The sequence below is a fragment of the Chiloscyllium punctatum genome, chromosome 16 (assembly GCF_047496795.1).
Source record: "Chiloscyllium punctatum isolate Juve2018m chromosome 16, sChiPun1.3, whole genome shotgun sequence".
Taxonomy (NCBI): domain Eukaryota; kingdom Metazoa; phylum Chordata; class Chondrichthyes; order Orectolobiformes; family Hemiscylliidae; genus Chiloscyllium; species Chiloscyllium punctatum.
This window is the reverse complement of record NC_092754.1, coordinates 20210544-20223611: the sequence shown is the minus strand read 5'-3', so window position 1 is coordinate 20223611 and position 13068 is coordinate 20210544. Positions and strand designations below refer to the sequence as shown.

General features: G+C 42.9%; 1 protein-coding gene across 2 annotated transcripts in view; it reads left to right on the top strand.

The window, feature by feature from the left end:
- LOC140487024 (segment polarity protein dishevelled homolog DVL-1-like) overlaps positions 1–13068 on the top strand; it is a 124930-nt gene that overhangs the window by 58365 nt on the left and 53497 nt on the right. For both annotated transcript variants that reach the window (XM_072586393.1, XM_072586394.1), the window contains one exon: positions 9199–9323. In XM_072586393.1, coding sequence (XP_072442494.1) covers positions 9199–9323 — 125 coding nt within the window. The remainder of the gene's footprint in view (positions 1–9198; positions 9324–13068) is intronic.

The window sequence follows — 13068 nt, the reverse complement described above, 5'->3', positions numbered from 1 at the left end:
CATTCTCATGATATGTGTATGGTGATGGTGACCTCACACTCACACATGTAGCTGTCAGGTGTAATGTGGCAACATGAAAATCTTGTTTCATTGTATTGAACTTCAGAATGAGTGATTGAAGTGCAAAGCTTTCACTCAGTGGACTGTTTGGTATGATATAATGTGATAGAATGTCATATGGTTCACACCCCATTTGATGCACACTCCTGTGAAAGCTCTGCCTGTATAATGTGGCCCATTTCAGAAATGTAGGTGCACAGATGGACTGAAGGTCGCACTCAATATTTCTGCCACGGACATGCTTGAAGTGATCTTTAACTAACAACTGGAAATAATCAGGAACTAAGATTAAAACATTGCCATTCAGGATAGAGAGATCAGTGGTGACTTTGGACTGATGGAATCTTACGTTGGTGTAGAGGTTCTCTCTGTTGCTGTGGCCTGTAGCTCCAGCATACTTCTCACCCTCACTAACTTTTCAATCTAGCTATTAATCCCTGGCCAATATACCACATCAAGTGTCAGTTATCTTGTTTCTCTATATCCATGTGCCCTTGCTACACAATGTCCAAGCAAACAGCTTCAGGCACAAGTACTTGGGTTTTCTTTGAAGATAATGCTTCTGGAAATACTGAGCTCATCTCTATAAGGCCAAAAACATGTGTGTGTGTTTGGCACTTCTTTTATTTGTCATGCCACATGCCAATCAATCCTGTCAAACCCTCTTATTTCAGTAAAATCACCTCTCATTCTTTCAAAAATTAAGCTTGCCTTAATACAAATTAACAATCCAAAGTAGTCTGATGCCTGGTTGGATCCATAGCACACTGTTGCAGGAGATTGTCCCAAATACATAGAACATAAAACAGTACAAGCCCTTCGGCCCTTAATGTTGTGCCAACCTTTTATCCTACTCTAAGATCAAACTAACCTACGTACCCTACATTTTGCTATCATCCATGTCCCTATCCAAGAGTCGCTTTAATGTCCCTAATGTATCTAACTCCACTAAGACTGCTGGCAATGCATTCTACACACCCACCACACTCTGTGTGAGGAACCTACCTCTGATATCTCCCCTAAACCTTCCTCCAATCACCTTAAAATTATGCCTCCTCATAACAGTCATTTCCGCCCTGGGAAAAAATGTCTAGCTATCTGTGCCTTTCATCATCTTGTACATCTCTATCAAGTGACCTCTCATCCTCCTTCATTCCCATGAGAAAAGCCATAGCTCCTTCAACCTTTCTTCATAAGACATGCCCTCCAGTCCAGGCAGCATCCTGGTAAATCTCCTCTGCACCCTCTCTAAAGATTCCACATCCTTCCTATAATGAGGCAACCAGAACTGAACACACTATTCCAAGTGTCGTCTAACCAGGGCTTTATAGAACTACAGCATAACCTTACTGTTCTTAAACTCAATCTTCCTGCTAATTAAAAGCCAACACACCATATGCCTTCTTAACAAACCGATCAACTTGGGTAGCAACTTGGAGGGATCTGTGGATGTGGACTCCAAGATCCCTCTGTTCCTGGACACTGCCAAGAATCCTGACTTTAACCCTATAATCTGCATTCAAATTCAACCATCCAAAATGAATCACTTCACACTTTTCCAGTTTGAACTCCATTTGCCACTTCTCAACCCAGCTTTGCATCCTGTCAATGTCCCGTTGCAACCTACAACAGCTCTCCACACTATCCACCATTCCACCAACCTTTGTGTCATCAGCAAACGTACTAACCCACCCTTCCACTTCCTCATCCAAGTCATTTATAAAAATTACAAAGAGCAGAGGTCCCAGAACAGATCCCTGTGGAACACCACTGGTCACTGAGCTCCAGGCTGAATACTTTCCATCTACTATCACCTTCTGTCTTCTTTGGGCCAGCCAATAAGTCTGAATGAGTCTACCATGGGGAACCTTATCAAATGCCTTGCTAAAATCCATGTACAGTCCATCCACTGCTCTACCTTCATCAATGTGTTTTGTCACACCCTCAAAGAATTCAGTAAGGTTTGTGAGGCATGACCTGCCCGTCACAAAGTCATGCTGACTATCTCTAATCAAGCTATGCTTCTCCAAATAAATATAAATCCTGTCTCTCAGAATCCTCTCCAATAATGTGCCCACTACTGATGTAAGACTGCCTGGTCTGTAATTCCCAGGGTTATTCCTATTCCCTTTCTTGAATAACATTTACCACACTCCAATCATCTGACAGTACTCCAGTGGACAGTGAGGATGCAAAGATCATCGCCAAAGGTACAACAATCCTTCCCTCACTTCCTGTAGTAACCTTGGGTATATCCTGTCTGACCCAGGGCATTTATCTATCCTCATGTTTTTCAAAATTTCCAGCGCATCCTCTTCTATAACATCAACCTTTTTGCAACCATATCAGCCTGTTTCATCCTGTCCTCATAAATGACAAGGTCCCTTTCACTCGTGAATACTGAAGCAAAGTATTCATTAAGGACCCTCCCATACCATCTCTGACTCTAGGCACATGTTCCCTCCACTATCCCTGATTGGCCCTATCCTCACTCTGGCCACCCTCTTTTTCTTCACAGAAGTGTAGAACGCCTTGGGGTTTTCCTTAATCCAACCTGCCAAGACTTTTTCATGCCTCGTCCTAGCTCTCCTCAGTCCATTCATCAATTCCTTCCTAGCTACCTTGTAACCCTCTGGAGCCCTGTCTGATCCTTGCTTCCTCAACCTTTTATGTAAGCTTCCTCTTCCTCTTGACTAGATATTCCACATCCATTGTCATCAAAGGTTCCTTCACTCTACCAACCCTTCTTTGCCTCAGTGGGACAAACCTATCCAGCACTTGCAGCAAATGTTTCCTAAATAACCTCCACATTTCTGTTATGCATTTCTCTGAGAATATCTGTTCCTAATTTATGGTCCACAGCTCCAGCCTACTAGCATTGTAATCCCCCCTCCCCCAGTTAAATACTTTCCCATACTGTCTGGTCCTATCTGTCTCCATGAGTATAGTAAAGGTCAGGGAGTTGTGAGCACTATCACTGAAATGCTGTCCCATCGAGAGATCTGATACCTGACCTTGTTCGTTGTCAAACATCAAATTCAATATGGCCTCCCCTCTAGTCAGCCTATCTACATATTGAGTCAGGACTCCTTCCTGGATACACCTGACACAGTCTGCTCCATCCAAACTATTTGCACTAAGGAGGCTCCAGTCAATATTAGGGAAGTTGAAGTCGTCTAAGACAACAACCCTGTTACTTTGGCACCTTTCCAAAATGTGCCTTCCAATCTGTTCCTCTGTGTCTCTGTTGCTATTGGGTTTTTTTTGGGGGGTGGGGGGGAGTCTATAGAAACTCCCAATAGAGTGACTGCTTCTTTCCTGTTTCTGACTTCTACCCATAATGACTCAGGAGACAAACCCTCCTTGACGACCTCCCTTTCTGCAGCTGTTATACTATCCCTGATTAGCAGTGCCACTCCTCCACCCTCTTTTACCTCCCTCCCTATTCCATTTGAAACATCTAAACCCCGGAACATCCAACAACCATTCTTGTCCCTGTGATATCCAAGTCTACAAAATGGCCAGAACATCATAGCTCCAAGTACTGATCCATGCTCTTAAGTTCAACACCATTATTTGTGCGTTAAAATAGACACACTTCAACCATCACACTGATGGCAACTTTGCCCTATCAACTGTCTGTCCTTCCTCACAGACTCTCTGCAAGCTGTATTTCCCTGTTCACCAGCTCCCCATCCTCTGATTCATAGTTCCAGTTCCCATCCCCCTGCTAAACTAGTTTAAACCCTCCCGAAGAGCTCTAGCAAACCTCCTGTCCAACATATTGGTGCCCCTCCAGTTCAGGTGCAACACGTCTTCCTTGTATAGGTCTCACCTTACCCAGAACGTATCTCAATGTTCCATGTATCTGAAGCTCTCCCTCCTACACCAGCTCTGCAACCACGTGTTCAGCTGCACTCACTCTATGTTCCTAGCTTCAGTATCCCATGTCATCAGTAGCAATCCTGAGATTAGTAGGTGGAAGTGAGTACTGCAGACGCTGGAGTCCAAGATTAAAATGTTACTGGAAAAGCACAGCAGGTCATGCAGCATCCAAGGAGCAGGAAAATCGACGTTTCAGGCAAAAGCCCTTCATCAGGAATTGCGGATTAAGGGCTTTTGCTGGAAACGTCGATTCCTGCTCCTCGGATGCTGCCTGACCTGCTGTGCTTTTCCAGCACTACTCTAATCCTGAGATTACTACTCTGCTCGTCCTGCTTTTTAGCTTCCAATCTACCTATATTCACTTTTCATGTCTGCATCCTTTTCCTAGCTATGTCATTGGTAATGATGTGTACCCTGACTTCTGGCTGCTCGCCCTCCCCCTTAAGAATCCTGTAGACTCGATCCGAGACATCCCTGACCCTGGCACCCGAAGGGAACATACCATCCGGGAGTCTTGTTCATGACCACAGAATCTCCTGTCTGTTCCTCCTATCTCTTGTATCTCCTATCATGATTGCTCTCATATTCTTCCGGCTTCCCTTCTGAGCTACAGAGCCAGGTTCAGTGCCAGAGACCTGGCCATCGTGGTTTCCCCCTGGTAGGTCATCCACCCCCAACAGTATCCAAAACGGCATACTTATTATTAAGGGGAACGGCGACAGGGGATGCCTACACTGACTGCCTATTCCATTTCCCTCTCCTGACAGTCATCCAGCTATCTTTATCCTGTAACTTAGGTGTGACTACCTCTCTATCACCCCCTCAGTCTCCTGAATAATCAGAAGTTTCTCCAGCTCCACTTCCCTAATGCTGTCTTTGAGGAGCTGGAGTTGGGTGCACTTCTTGCAGGTGAAGTCAGCAGGGTCAGTAGTGGTGACCCTTATCTCCCACATTCTGCAAGAGGAGTGTGCAACTACCCTAGGTTCCATTTCATTTGCTTTAAGTTGCCAAAAGAGATTTTAAAAACCCTACCTTACCAACCCTCCACACAGAGTCCTTTTTACACTCAATAAACTCTTCCCAGTGGTTACCTCTGTCTAATTTGATGTTCCTAATCTGCATGAAGATTCAAGTCACCCATGGTTAGTGTGCTTCCTTTCTCGATACTCTCATTATGTCATTTTCTTTTCTGTCCAACAGAACAGCTACTATTAAGAGGTATATAAACTATTCCCAATAGTGTCATATTCATCCTGTTAATTACTACATTGACCCATATGGATTCTGTATCATCCTACCTAAGATTTCTTACTAACGTAATTATTCCATTTCCTATCAACGAAGCTACCACCACCCTTCCCTTCCTGCCTATCCTATCAATAAGTCATATAACCCTGTATATTTAGTTCCCAGTTTTGATCACCTTACACCCATGTCTTCATAATGGCTATGAGATCATACACATCAACATTTATTTGTGCAATTAATTCAATTTTTCTTCCCCAAATACTATCCACGTTTAAATAAAGAGTCATTAATCTTAACAACAAATGAACAACTGCAAATGCTGGAAATCTGGAACTGAAATTTGTGGAAAGACTCAGCAGGTCTGGCAGCATCTGTGGAGAGAAAGAAAAATCATAATTTTGGTTCCAGTGACGATTCTTCAGAATTGATTGTAGCTAGGAGAAAGCAGTATATATGCTGAAGACAGCGAATGATTGGGAGGGGGAAGTAAATGAAAGGTGGAGATGGAGCCAGAGAGAGAGAGAACAGAAGTTGAGCAGATCAAGGAATGGTGAGTAGTGAGCCAGGGAGAAAGAAAAGCTTTGAAAGGGAACCATAAGTTGCTGTCATCACATCCAATATATTTTCGTCAGACAATGTGATGACACAGTTTGGAGTGCGGGGGCAGGAGAAGGACATGGAAGTAGATAATCACACCCTAAAACTATTGAACATAATAGTGAGTCCTGAAGGCTGCAGGGTTCTCAAGTGGAAAATGAGATGCTGTTCTTCCAGATTGTGCTGAGCTTTGTTGAAGCACTGCAGAGATATTGGCCAGGGAACATGATGGTATGTTAAAGTGACAGGCATCTGAATGCTCAAGTGTTCAAAACAGTCATCCAGACTGCATTTTGTCTCCCCAGTGTAGAGGAGACCACATTCTGAGCAGTGGATACAGTAGACTAGATTGAGTGAAGTGCAGGTAAATTGCAGCTTCACCTGGAGGCTGTGTATGGGACCTTGGATGGTGAGGAGGGAGAATGTAAAAGGGTAGGCGTTCCCCTTTTGCCATTGCATTGGAAGGTGTCATGGGGCTATGGGGAGTGGAGTAGGAGTGGACCAGACGTTAATCTTGCCTTTTCTTCCTCTTTTGAACCTGTTTGCTCCATTTTGTAACTATTTGTCTACTCTGTCCCTTTCTGTGCAACTCTGTGTTTCGTTACCAAAATAGTAACGCTACATTGTGGCTATATTCTTTTGCTTTGTAAGTGTATTTATTCTATCCTCATTCTACCACCACCTTCCCCCTACCCTGCCCCAGCCCCAACCCCAAACCCCATTTATAGAGTCATAGAGATGTTGTGAACTCCCTCATGTGGAATCAGAACCCTTGGAGTCTAGGTATCATTCTGTGCTACACTGCCGTGTATTTTTGCTAAGGTGCTGTGCCCAGACTGCCCACAGTATACCATTATATAGCTTTATTATGAGCTCTAATCCTTTGTATTTTGGCCCTAAGATATAAAAACCAGCATTCTTTTAGCCATTTGATTATTTTTGTACCTCTCTATGAAATATTAATGAACTATGGGCATCAATCTTTAAGTATCTGTGGATTCCCAGTGTTTCTACTGTTGCACCAATTATAAAGAACATTTATAAAAACATTTATAATGTTTTCTCTGGGTCCAAAGTAGATGATCTCTCGTGTTGCCAGGGTTGGAGGATTTGAGCGAGAGGGAGATGCTGAACAAGCTGGGGCTGTTTTCCCTGGAGCGTTGGAGGCTGAGGGGTGACCTTATAGAGGTTTACAAAATTATGAGGGGCATGGATAGGATAAATAGACAAAGTCTTTTCCCTTGGGTCGGGGAGTCCAGAACTAGAGGGCATAGGTTTAGGGTGAGAGGGGAAAGATATAAAAGAGACCTAAGGGGCAACTTTTTCATGCAGAGGGTGGTACGTGTATGGAATGAGCTGCCTGAGGATGTGGTGAAGGCTGGTACAATTGCAACATTTAAGAGGCATTTGGATGGGTATATGAATAGGAAGGGTTTGGAGGGAGATGGGCCAGGTGCTGGCAGGTGGGACTAGATTGGGTTGGGATATCTGGTCGGCATGGACATGTTGGACCGAAAGGTCTGTTTCCATGCTGTACATCTCTATGACTCTATGAAACCTAATCACTACAGCTTTGCCCATTCATATGTTCGTTAATCCATCATTGTAATTATATGCTCCTTAATTATACTTCCAATCTTTGTCATTAGTAAACTTGGCTATGTTCCTTTTTATCCCATTAACTGAGCTGCTGGTGAAGGTAGTGAATAGCTGAGGTCCAAACTTGAGCTCTGATTTCTGAGACATCGCTAGTTATATTTTCCCAATGAGAGAACTTTCTGCCTTTGTTACTTTGTTCACTGCCGCTCGGCCAACCTCGATATCAATTATATTAGCTTAAACTTTAACTCACATTTTACTGAACACCTTCTGGAAGGGAATCTAATTAACATCTAAAGTCTACTACTTTAGTCATCTCTTCAAAGACTTTAGCAGATTTGTCAAGCATGACCTTCTTTCACAAATTTATAATTAAACACAAAATGCTGGAAAAGCTCAGCAAATCTCGTAGCATCTGACATACTATTTAATGTCTGTGACCTTTAATCAGTGTCTTTCACAAGTTTATGCTAGCTGTTTTTGATGAACTTATCATTTTTAACTCTGTCTGCCCTTTCAGGCAGATGTGAAAGATCCCGTAGCACAGTTACAAAGAAGAACATGGTATTCCCAGTGTCCTGAGAATATTTATTTCTCAACCAGCATGACTGAAAACAACTTAGAATCATAGAGATGAACAGCATGGAAACAGACCCTTCCATCCAACTCGTCCATGCCGACCAGATGTCCTAAATTAATTAGTCCCATTCGCCAGCACTTGGTCCATATCCCTCTAAATCCTTCCTATTCATATACGCATCCAAATGCCTTTTAACTGTTGGAATTGTACCAGCCTCCAGCACTTCCCCGGCAGCTCATTCCGAACACGCACCACCCTTTGCATGAGCAAGTTGCCCCTTAAGCCCCTTTTAAATCTTTCCCCCTCACCCTAAACCCATGCCCTCTAGTTTTGGACTCTCCCAATCCAGGGAAAAGATTTTGACTATTTACCGTATCCATGCCTCTCATAATTTTATAAAGCTCTGTAAGGTCACCCCTCAGCTTCTGATGCTGCAGGAAAAATAGCCCCAGCCTATTCAGCCTCTCCCTATAACTCAAAACCCTCCAACCCTGGCGACATTCTTGTAAATCTTTTCTGAGCCCTTTCACAGCTCCTTCCTATAGGAGGGAGACTAGAATTGCACACAGTATTCCAAAAGTGGCCTAACCAATGTCCTGTACAGCCGTAACATGACCTCTCAACTCCTGTACTCAATGCTCTGACCAATAAAGGAAAGCATACTCAAGACCATCATCACTATCCAACAATCTGAGATTCCACTTTCAAGGAATTATGAACCTTCTTGATTATTATCATAGTCCTGTTCTTGGGACCTTGCTATTTCAATTTATTGCCACTTTTCCTACAATTCAAAAGTTCTTCATTGGCTATGTAAAGTGCTTTGGGGCATCTTGAGGTTATGAAAGGTTCCATGTAATAGAAAGGTGGTTTTTAGATTGTCAAAAGAGTCTATTGAGCCAGTACTTATTTTTGTCCCCTATAAAGTTGCTGGTCAGCCAGTATCTGTGACCTCTGGTATCTTATCAAAGTGCTTCTCAGATATTATCATTTTGTGCCTGGGGAAAGCTGTCATCTCACTGAGGGATTAAATTATGGTGATTAATGTTTCATGATGAAAAGCACCTGATCTGATCCTAGCCTCTAACTCAGCATTAGTACCTGTTATTCTATGTACACCTTAAAAAAATCCTCATATGATTTACGCAATGTGGATCTTCCTCATTACATCCAATCTCATGTTGGTTAATTTCTTAAGGTTGATGTTTGGAATTTTGTGTTTATTGCAGTGCTAACACTGCTGGCAGTCGGGACGGACTGGACAATGAAACAGGGGCAGAATCAATCTTGAGCATCAGGCGGGAGCGGGATCGACACCGGCGAAGGAACAGAGAACGTGAGGTGCATGATGATGGTGAGTTAAGTCCAGTCACTTGACCAGAAACTGGAGCAACTGAAACTTTACAGCAGATGATGCTCTGCAAAGGATCACAATTAAATTAGGAACATTGAAATGATTTGCTCTCCTTTGTGGTGTTGGCAGTGCAACTTTTGCAGCTGATGATAAAGTACCTTGGTGTTGGTGTAGGGGTGAGATGTAACACTTGTAAGAAGCAGTAACTCACTGATGGTTAGTGCTTCTGTCTTCTGACCTGTATCTGTTTTAGCCTTACAGCATTCGTCTGTCAGGAATTCTTCTCTCTGTAAGTGATTACATGCCTGTAATATTTGCTCAGATGGGTAGGCTTGTTGAAACTCTTTTCTGGGAAATTGCATTGCATTTTCCAATTATTCAGCTACAGCTCAGTGAAGGTTCCATCTGGTGAAAAGACTGTGCAGGTGGTGGATTGGGGGTCCACATGATGAACACACAAATCAAATATACTGATACTCACCAGCGCAGAGATTAAACTGCGAATCTTCCTATCTAATCCAATTTATTGCTACACCTAAATTGTGGGCGGCACGGTGGCACAGTGGTTAGCACTGCTGCCTCACAGCGCCAGAGACCCGTGTTCAATTCCCGCCTCAGGCGACTGACTGTGTGGAGTTTGCACGTTCTCCCTGTGTCTGCGTGGGTTTCCTTCGGGTGCTCCGGTTTCCTCCCACAGTCCAAAAGATGTGCAGGTTAGGTGAATTGGCCATGCTAAATTGCCCGTAGTGTTAGGTAAGGGGTAGATGTAGATGTAGGGGTATGGGTGGGTTGCGCTTCGGCGGGGCGGTGTGGACTTGTTGGGCCGAAGGGCCTGTTTCCACACTGTAAAGTAATCTAAAAAAAACATGGTGAGCATTTTCTTATTGTGCCTATGCAATAGCTTGGAAATAAGGAAAAGCTAGGGAACTATGGACTGGTGAGCTTGACATTGGTGGTGAGCACGTTGTTGGAGAGAATCCTGAGGGAGAGTATTTACATGTATTTGGAAAGGCAACGATTGATTAGGGATAGTCAGCATGGCTTAGTGTGTGGGAAATCATATCTGACAAACTTGACTGAGTTTTTTGAGGAAGTAACAAAGAGGACTGATGTGAGCAGAGCAGTGGTTGTGACCTGTATGAATTTCAGCAAGGTGTTCGACAAGGTTCCTCATGGGAGACTGGTTAGCAATGTTAGATCTCATGGAATACAGGGCAAACTAGCAATTTGAATAAAGAACTGGCTCAAAGCTAAAAGACCGAGGGTGGTGGTGGAGGGTTGCTTTTCAGACTGAAGGCCTGTGACCAGTGGTGTGCCAGAAGGACTGGCGCTGGGCCACTACTTTCCGTCATTTTTATAAATGATTTGGATGTGAACATAGGAGATATAGTTATTCAGTTTGTAGATGGCACCAAAATTGGAGGTGTTGTGGACAGCAAAGAAGGTTACCTCAGATTACAATGGGATCTTGTTCAGGTGGGCAAATGGGCTGAGGAGTGGCAGATGGAGTTTAATTTAGTTAAATGCGGGCTGCTGCATTTTGGAAAAGCAAATCAGAGCAAGACTTACACACTTACTGGTAAGGTCCTGGGAGTGTTGCTGAATAAAAAGACCTTGGAGTGCAGGTTCATAGTTCCTTGAAAATGGAGTCACAGATAGATAGGATAGTGAAGAAGGTGTTTGGTATGCTTTCCTTTATTGGTCAGAGCATTGAGTACAGGAGTTGGGAGGTCATGTTGCAGCTATACAGGACATTGGTTAGACCACTTTTGGAATATTGCATGCAGATCTGGTCTTTTTCTTATTAGAAGGATGTTGTGAAACATGAAAGGTTTCAGAAAAGATTTACAAGAATGTTGCCAGGGTTGGAGGATTTGAGCTGTAGTGGGAGGCTGAATAGGCTGGAGGTGTTTTCCCTGGAGCGTCAGAGGCTGAGGGGTGACCTTATAAAGGTTTTAAAATCATGAGGGGCATGGATTGGATAAATAGACCAGGTCAGACTCCCTGGGGAACTAGAGGGCATAGGTTTAGGGTGAGGGGAAAGATATGAAAGGGACCTAAGGGGCAACTTTTTCACGCAGAGGTTGGTAAGTGCATGGAATGAGCTGCCAAGGGAGGTGGTGGAGGCTGGTATGATTACAGTATTTAAAAGGCATCTGTAAGGGTATATGAATAGGAAGGGTTTAGAGGGAAATGGGCCAAATGTGAACAAATGGGACTGGATTAGGTTAGGCTATCTGGTCAGCATGGACTGAGTTAGATGGAAGGGTCTGTTTCTGTGCTGTACATTTCTATGATTGTATGACACTGATAGCAGTAGTAAATCCATCTCATTCTTCACATTCCAAGAATAATACATTGGAGGACATGCTGATTCTGCTATCAGACTTATTTTCACTCTGCTGCTAGTGAAACTCAATTGCTGTATCATAATCTGTGAGGGTTTGGAATCTTGAATGAATTCATTTATTATTTTTCTCATCTGATTAGAGATCATTCATTGTGGTACAGTATGAGCATCCTGACAGCATCAGTGAGCAAGCAGACAGGAGCTGTCAATAACTGCAGCAGCCTGTAGCTGTTATTACTGTTTATGATGTCTACTTAATTGATTCTCAACAAGAAACCTGGCTGACCTGATGAAAGATGTGCTATTTAAGTACTATGTTAACTTGGTAAGGAATGTGATTAGACATATTTCCCTATATAATCATACACATCCCAGCCTAGTTGGAGGATGGTGCCGTGCTCACAAGTCTGTAATGCTAGCTGTCTAAATACAAGTTTTGAATCTGATGCATTTCTGCAGTTTCACACATTCAAAGCATCACATATCCAAGGCAAAAACATTGATTGGTAACTCAGTTATGTAATTACTTGAACCTGTCAGATGTCTGATTGTCTAACATGAATGAGTCAAAATATTAGGTAGCACCTATTAGTAAGAAATAACCAACAAATGCAAAGTCATCTAACATTTCTTTGCTCTTTTATCCATGGATGCTATACAACTGGCCTAACTAACTGATGTAAAAGTCTCTACATATCATTTCTGTCATTATTCCTCTCTTGGTTATTTAGAAATTGTGATCAGTCTCACACAGTCCATGAAACTGCACTCAGAAACAACTCAGCTATATCTGCGACACCCAAATAATTGAATAGCTGGAGCTTTCCCCATCAGTGACTCTTCACTATAATTAGATTTAAAAGCAAGCAAAATAAAAAAACATCACGCTACAGGCAACAAGTACAAATTTGGACTAGCAGGATTGACTTTGGGCAGTAGCATTTGATATGTTGTATTTTCCCAAGATTCCAATATTCATGAGAGTGCAGAGGCTGGTGATTGAATACATTTAAAAATGGTAAGTTATCTATTAAGCTGTGTTTGGCCTCTCTGGATCATTACACCGTATGTGGGGAGATCATGGCCTCTTGTGATCAGTACACTTTATTTGAACTGAGATGCTCACTTCTGGGCCATCAGTGTTTTGACAGGGATCCTTGGTCTTGACCTCTCTGGACCATTGCTGTATGCTTGTGAGTTGCTGACAGCCTGTTCAGGGAATGTTATGGGAAAATAATGGAATGAATTTGACAGCCACCATCTTTGCTGGTACTAAAATTTCAGTGGTGAGAAGTGATGCCTTCTCTGAAGAAATTATTATGTTGCTAGTAAGATATTGAGACAATTGCAGTTTTACTAAATATCCTGTTATACTGTCCTCCAGCTCTGAATCTT